The sequence below is a fragment of the Psammomys obesus genome, unplaced genomic scaffold (assembly GCF_907164565.1).
Source record: "Psammomys obesus unplaced genomic scaffold, mPsaObe1.curated_primary_1811, whole genome shotgun sequence".
Lineage (NCBI taxonomy): Eukaryota > Metazoa > Chordata > Mammalia > Rodentia > Muridae > Psammomys > Psammomys obesus.
The window spans coordinates 1-8476 of record NW_026589606.1 but is presented as its reverse complement, the minus strand read 5'-3'; the positions used below and the strand labels follow the sequence as shown (position 1 = coordinate 8476).

The following is an 8476-nucleotide window of genomic DNA, read 5'->3' as shown; positions in this document are numbered from 1 at the left end:
ATTTATTTATTTATTTATTTATTTATTTATTTATTTATTTATTTATTGTTACATGCTGAAGTGGAAAAAAATCAAGGACCATGTTCCTGGCAGCCTCTGATAACGGAACACATCTCACAGAGACTTTTGTTGTGCTGTGACGTCAGCACATATCTCATGATCTAGTTACAATGTGAGATGCACAGAGAAGGCCTAAATTGTTACTAGAATGTCCTGGAAAGGATTACTCAGGTAGTCTACTGCTGTCATAATTAATCTTCTCTGTTTCAGGATGGGACAGACCAAACTGTTGCTGTTAAAACTACATTAACTATCCCAAGACACAAACAAAAGGAACCTTCATGAGAACAAAGCCAGCAGCCTACACTTCCACAGAGTTCACCCTGTGCAGGGAACACCGCCATGCTTCGTACGTAAACTTCATCTTCTTACACATCTCCCTGACACAGGCACACAAATGTCTTATGTTCTTGTACTACAGCTCAACCCTCAACTGCTCAGAGTCACACACAGGAAATGGCAGGAGTGGGTAGGATCTGAAATAGTCTGGATTCAGAATTTCCACTCCTAATGCTCCCTGCAGAACCACATGAAGAGCACTAGGTCTGCAGTAAATGAACAGAACAAATAGCCTGAAATAAAATTGCTCTGGGCCTGTTTAAGACAAGGGCACTGCTTCATCTGAGGGTCTCATTTCTACTTTCTTGCAATCCTCATTGAACTTCACCACAAACTATGGAGCTGCTATGTGTCTGGCAATCAACATAATGCAGATGAAAGACAAGTAAGACATTGCTGTTGCCTCAGGAGACTTCAAATAGGAAACAGTAGGAAAGAGTATTTCCACTGCACATGACAATTTTCAATATGGAGAAAGCTTATATATGGATGGGGCACATAAGTGTGAAACAATGGAGAAATTAAATGTGGCTTCTGGGCAAGTTGAGGTGGAGGCGATATTAGAAGAAATAAGGCTGAACTGTGAAACATCAACACGTCTTCCTGGAAGTAGCAGAGCTGCAATTGTCTGCCCTGATGAGCAAGGCTAGATTTGGGATAGAGAATCTTCTTGCTGTTTCCCCTCCATAGTTCCTACCTGCTTCTTTCAGCCTTAAAATGAATAAAATCAATGAACTGTCTTATAATATTAAGATAAGAAACACTCTGTATTTTGAAGCTGCAATTGGGCTCTCAGGCAACAGCTTCCTTCTTCTCTTCCAGGTCTTCAAGTTCATTCGTGGACAGAGACCCAGACTCACTGATCCGCCCATCATTCTCTTGGCCCTAATCCACTTACTGATGCTGCTAGTCATGAGTTTAGTAGCTTCAGACATTTTTATGCCAGGGAAGAGATGGAGTGACTCCACATGCAAATTTGTTATGTTCTTGTACAGGTTTTTTAGGAGCCTCTCTCTTTGTGCCACTAGCCTGCTCAGCATCCTCCAGGCCATCACCCTCAGTCCAAGAAATTCCTGTCTAGCAAAGTTCAAGCATAAATCTCCATACCACATGCTAGGTTGCCTTCTTTTCCTAAGTATCTTTTATTCATCCATTAGCAGTCCCCTTATAAAATACATAGCTGCAATACCTAATCTGACCTCTCCTGGTTTTATATACATAACTCAATCTTGCTGTCTTGTGCCCATAAGCTATTCTGTGTGGAATACATTTTATACACTATTTACTCTCAGAGATGTCATCTTTGTAGGTCTCATGGCCATCTCCAGCGCATACATGGTGACTTTCCTATACAGACATAAGAAACAGTCCCAGTTTCTCCACAGCACCAACCGTTCCCTTAAATCATCCCCAGAACACAGAGCCACACAGTCCATCCTGTGCCTCATGAGCTTCTTTGTGGTGATGTACACCTTGGACAGTGTCATCTCCTACTTAAGAAATCCAAGTAATGATCCCATATTTTATTTTATTGTGATTCTTGTAGGTCATAGCTATGCCTCAGTCAGTCCTTTTTTGGTCCTCAGCACTGAAAAACATGTAATTCACATTTTGAAATGTTATGGGAGGACAGTAGACATATGACTGTCTTATCAAGGATGGATAAGTTCTTTGAAGATGAGCTGGTGCACTGGCAGCAGAACTATGTACTGTGATTATGTGAGCTTCAAGTCAAAGAAAAAAGACGGTTATTCTTTCTGTTGCTATTAAACCTATATATTATGATATATGTGGAAGCCAGACATAAAAGAAAAGCCACATGGCAGGTTCCTAAGTGTTTCGTACTCTCCTGTGTGTTTTGAAGAGATACTTGGATAATGGATCTCACTTGTCCTGGACTGGATTACCCCTAATATCTAAAAATATCTGACAGTTCATGATATGCCTCAGTCATTCAATTTCCTCAGCTCTCTCTTTATCTTGCCAAACTATGTATGTAAGCATTTATTATGATATTCACCATATAATCAGAAAACACACACACATACACAGAGAGACAGACAGACAGACAGATAGAGAGACAATGTAGAGTCTATGTATGAAAAGCAGTCCTGATAATGGATAAACAGAGTTCAGCCTCTCTACACTGGACTGTTACTTGGCTTTAAAAGAGACATGGTCTCTTCTGCACATGGTCCCACACAGAGGGACATGAAGCCACCATGCTGATTGCCATGAGAGTCTAGGCAAAACAAATGCTGTGTGGACTACTTGGAGCAGGAAGAGCTTGGAAACTTTCAGGAGTGAAAACAAAACAGAGTCTCAACCTCAGCTCAGGAGGTTGATGGGCCATGGGCGTCTTACTGGGTGGAGGCAGATGGCAAAAATGTAAATGACACCAAGCAGTATGCTTAAGATGGGAAATGCTTGTGTTGTGTGTGCTTTATGGTAATAAAAATATGCTAACTGACTGAGCAAATGTCTTTCTTGAATACTTGAGCATATTTTGGATATGTGCCTATTTTGGATATAGCTTGATCTTGAGGTAGCACTATTCCTAAGTGTCTGTGAAAGCACCAGATTGATTTCTAAAGTGGCTGTACAAGTTTACATTGCTGGTGGAAACACAGCAATGGAGGAGGGTTCCCCCTTCTCCACATCCTCTCCAGCAGGTGTTGTCACTAGAGCTTTTGATCGTGGCCATTCTGATGGGTGTAAGATGGATTCTCAGGGTAGTTTTGGATTGCATTTCCCTGATGACTAAGGACATTGAACATTTCTTTAAGTGTTTCTCTCTGATTTGATATTCCTCATTGAGAATTCTGTCTAGCTGTACCCCATTTTTTATTGTTAAATGTCTTATTTATTTATTTATTTAACTTTTATTAATTACACTTTATTCACTTTGTATTCCCCCATAAACCCCTCCCTCATCCCTTCTCAATCCCATCTTCCCTCCCCCTTCTTCACACATGCCCCTCCCAAGTCCACTAATAGGGGAGGTCCCCCCTCCTTCCTTCTGAGCTTAGTCTATCAAATCTCATCAGGAGTGGCTGCATTGGCATCTTCTATGGCCTGGTAAGGCTACTCCCCCTTAGGAGGAGGTGATCAAAGAGCAGGCCAATCAGTTCATAGCAGAGACAGTCCCTGTTCCCATTACTATGGAACCCACATGGACACTGAACTGCCATGGGCTACATCTCTGCAGGGGTTCTAGGCTATCTCCATGCATGGTACTTGGTTGGAGTATGAGTATCTGGAAAGAACCCTGTGTTCAAATTTTCTAGTTCTGTTGCTCTCCTTGTGGTGTTCCTGTCCTCTCCAGATCTTACTATTTCCCACTTCTTTCATAAGATTCCATGCACTCTGCCCAACAGTTGGCCATAAGCCTCAGCATCTGTTTTGATAGTCTGCAGGGCAGAGCCTTTCAGAGGCCCTCTGTGGCAGGTTCCTAACTTATTTCCTGTTTTCTTCTTCTTCTGATGTCCATCCTCTTTGCCTTACGGGATGGGGATTGAGCATCAGACTCCTCCCTCTTGATTAGTACAGATCATTAGATGTACAGATTTTAGTAGGTTTATCCTATATTATATATTTATATGAGTAATAATATACCATGTGTGTCTTTCTGCTTCTGGGACAGCTCACTCAGGATGATCCTTTCCAGGTCCCACCATTTACCTGCAAATTTCATGATTTCCTTGTTTTTTTATTGCTGAGTAATATTCCATTGCATAGATATACCTCAATTTCTGTATCCATTCTTCAGTTGAGGGGCATCTGGATTGTTTCCAGCTTCTGGCTATTACAAACAAAGCTACTACAAACATGGTTGAGAAAATGTCCTTATTGTGTACTTGAGCCTCTTTTGGGTATATGCCTAGGAGTGGTATAGCTGGATCTTGAGAAAGCGCAATTCCTAGTTGTCTGAGAAAGCGCCAGATTGCTTTCCAGAGTGGTTGTACAAGCTTACATTCCCACCAGCAGTGGAGGAGGGTTCTCCTTTCTCCACAACCCTTCCAGCATGTGTTGTCACTCAAGTTTTTCATCTTGGCCATTCTGATGGGTGTAAGGTGAAATCTCAGGTTCGTTTTGATTTGCATTTCCCTAATGGCTAATGAGGTTGAGCATTTCTTTAAGTGTTTCTCTGCCATTCGATATTCCTCTACAGAAAGTTCTCTGTTTGTAAGCTATTCTGGGTTTTTTGTTTTTCCATATGAGGTTTAGAATTGTTCTTTCAAGATCTGTATTGGTATTTTCATAGGTATGCATTGAATCTGTAGATTGACTTTGGTAAGATGGCCATTTTTACTATGTTAATCCTACTGATCTATGAACATGGGACTCTTTTCATCTTTTGATATCTTCTTCAATTTCTTCCTTCTGAAGTTCTTGTCATACAGGACTTTCTTTCACTTGCTGGTAAGAGTTACACCTTAAGAGTTACATAAATAATATAAGATATCTTATATTATTTGTGGCTATTGTGAAGGGTGTAGTTTCCTTAATTTCTATCTCAGCTCATTTGTTGTCTGTTTACAGGAAGGCTACTGATTTTTTTAAATTAATTTTGTAACCAGGTATATTGCTGAAGCTGTTTCTCAGCTGTAGGAGTTCTCTCGTGGAGTTTTTTGGGGAGATGGATTTCCTTTTTTAAATTTTCTATTTTTTAAATTATTTGTTATTTATTACAATTTATTCACCTTGTATCCCAAGTCCCTCTACCTGTCCCAATACCACCCTCAGTTCCTCTTATCTTCCCATGCCACTGCCCCAGTCCTCTGATAGGAGAGGTCCTCTTCCTCTACTATCTGACCCCAGCCTATCAGGTCTCATCAGGCCTGGCTGCATTATCTTCCTCTGTGGCTTGGTAAAACTGCTCCCCACCTTCTGGGGAGAGCTTATCAAAGAGCCAGGCACTGAGTTCATGTCAGAGACAGCCTCTGTTCTCCTTACTAGGGCACCAACTTGGACAATGAGCTGCCATGGGCTACATCTGCCCAAGGGTTCTAGGTTATCTCCATGAGTGATCTTTGGTTGGAGTATCAGTCAGAGAAAGACCACTGGGCCCAGATTTTTTGGTTCTGTTGCTGACCTTGTGGAGCTCTTGTTCCATCCATGTTTTTCTGTCTCCCTCTTCTTTCCTAAGATTCCCTGCACTCCGCCCAAAGGTTGGCTATGATTCTCAGCATCTGCTTTAATATCCTGCAGAATAGAGTCTTTCAGAGTCTCTCACAGTAGTGGTAGACTACTGTCCTATTCCCACTTTTCTCCCCCTTCCAATATCTATCCTATTTGCCTTTCTGAATGAAGATTGAGCATCTTACACAGGTTCCTCCTTCGTTCACCCTCCTCGTTCATCCTCCTCGTTCATCCAGAACTCAATTAAATCATGTAATTTTTATTTTGAATTTTTTAACCTTGGACAAACATGGCAAATCTGCAGCTGAAAGTTTTTGGCACCCTAAAACCTCCATGGTTAAATGGAGGGACCCCTTAAATAACACATGGCATGGACCTGACCCCATTTTAATTTGGAGACAAGGATATGTTTGTGTTTTTTTCCCAGGTTGAAGATGCTGCTCGATGGCTGCCAGAGAGACTGGTGTAACTGAAAGACCCCAGCCTCACCCTAAGTTAAACATAGCTAATGCCATTTTGTGGGACACCACTGTTTTGTAAAACTCTGAAGGCTAATGGAAAACTGGAAAATTACTAAGAAAATCCAGCTGTGTCACCCACTTGGGATATCTGCGGTCAGGCCGCCCCAGTTGAGCTAAAAACAATTTGTTGTGACCACCCTCATGGGATATCTGTCAGAGACTGCTCCAACTGAGATAGGGAAAAACAAAATAACAGGTGGCGGGCCACGTCAAGGGGTCATCACGACCATTCTGACCACCCAGTTCCTGGAATCTTGGTGTCTCTGCCAAACTTTGACACAAATCGTGGTCTTATGTAAACGTACCAATCAGCCCCCTGTAACCATGCTTCTCGCTTCTGTACCCACGCTTCTGCTCAAAAACCCTATAAAAACCCCAGCTTTCCGACGAAGGGGCGCGGAAGTCTCCCGAATGACTTTTCGCCCCGGGTACCCGAGTATTCAATAAAAGCCTCTTGCTGTTTGCATCCAAACGCCTGGACTCGTTGATCCTTGGGCAGGGGTCTCTCAGACGAAAGATACCCTCCGGGGATCTTTCAGTAACAAATGGATTACATCAAGAAACAAGATCATTCCCCAAGCAACGAACAATATTGCTGATCCATCCAGTGAAGGCTGAATTACACCTGTGTGCTTTAGTGCCCAACCCCCCTCTTGTTGAAGGTCTGGCACTATTCATTTTTGTAATTGCCAGATGTGTCCACTTAGCTTGACAGTCCCAGGCTACATTTAATGACGCCATATACAAAGTCCTTTTGGCCATTGAACAGCAGCATGCTGCAACTCCCTTGCCCCAGGTAGGGGCTTGGCTTGCCCAGCTCAAACGTCAGCTTTAAACTCTCCTTTCCTGTGCAGTGGGCTGGTTAGTCAATGATGGGTAAATGGCGATAGGATAAATATCAATCTAAGACAAGGAAATCACCCTATAAGCAGGATTCTCCCATGATTGGGAAAATATTTGTTGGGAATCACACCTGCCTAAGACAGGCACGGTCCTTTTGTTTTAATTTGAAAGGGAGGAATTGTGGCAGCACATTTGGAGTTAATGACGAATTGGAGTGTGCATCTGAGCAGTGGAATTCGACTTCTTGGCCCTGGCTCCTATCTAAAGTTTGGTGTCTCAGAGACGGACCCTGGCAATTCTACAGCAGAGGGCTCTGACCCTGAGAAACTCCATGCAACCATGGTAACCAGACAGCAGGCTCTGTGTAACCTTGAATGAACTCTCATACGTTTTGGCCAAGTAAAATTGCCTCCATGAGAAACTGCTTGTACTTTCCTGCTAGTTAAGTGTTAACTTGACATTCAGTAAATGACACCTTGATCAGAAGAATGGTGTCCTTCTTCGTGTCGCCCTGTCTCTTTTCCCCCGGCCTTCACTCAGGTGGTATTCAGGTGTCACTGCAGGATGGTGACATTGCTTAGCCTCTTTGGGTGTACAAATTTTTTAGTATGTTTGTCCTATATTATTAGTCTAATATCCACTTATAAGTGAGTATATACCATGTGTGTCTTTCTGCTTCTGGGAAACCTCACACAGGATGATATTTTCTAGGTCCCCCCATTTGCCTGCAAATTTCATGATTTCCTCTAGACTTTCCATATTTGTGAAATACAGGCTTTTGAACACTACCTCAGAGTAAAGGGCTAGAAAAAAAGTTTTTCAAGCAAAAGGATCCAGAAAACAAGCTGGAGTAGCCATCCTAATATCTAATAAAATAGACTTTCAACCAAAATCAAGCAAAAAAGATAAGGAGGGGCACTTCATTCTCATCAAAGGAAAAATCCACCAAAAGGATATCACAGTTCTGAACATCTAGGCCCCAAATATAAGAGCACATACATTTGTAAATGAAACATTATTAAAGCTTAAATCACACATTGATCCCAATACCTTAATAATGGGAGACTTCAATACCCAACACTCACCAAGGGACAGATCAACTAGACAGAAACCAAATAGGGAAATAAAGGCACTTACAGAGTCCCTAAATTAAATGGATCTAATAGACGTCTACAGATCTTTTCACCCAAACTCAAAAGAGTATACCTTCTTTTAAGCACCTCATGGATCCTTCTCCAAAATAGACCATTACAGTTGGTCACAAAGCAAGCCTCAGCAGATACAAGAAGATTGAAATAATCCCCTGTATTCTATCCAACCACCATGGACTAAAGCTGGACCTCAACAACAATGGAAACAACAAAAAGCCTACACGCACATGGAAACTGAACAACTTGCTACTCAATGACAGCTGGGTTAAGGAAGAAATAAAGAAAGAAATAAAAGACTTCCTAGAATTCAATGAAAATGGAGGTATAACATACGTAAATTTATGTGACACATTGAAAGCAGTGCTCAGAGAAAAATTCATAGCACTAAGTGCCTTCAAGAAAATATTTGGAGGGGGGGGG

At 41.9% G+C, this 8476-nt stretch overlaps 1 protein-coding gene across 1 annotated transcript; it reads left to right on the top strand.

The window, feature by feature from the left end:
- The first annotated feature begins 1116 nt into the window (after positions 1 to 1116).
- On the top strand, positions 1117 to 2043 carry LOC129675120 (vomeronasal type-1 receptor 54-like). The gene has a single exon (XM_055605149.1). It carries the CDS (start codon positions 1117 to 1119, stop codon positions 2041 to 2043), a length of 927 nt encoding a protein of 308 aa, XP_055461124.1.
- The last annotated feature ends 6433 nt before the right edge of the window (positions 2044 to 8476 follow it).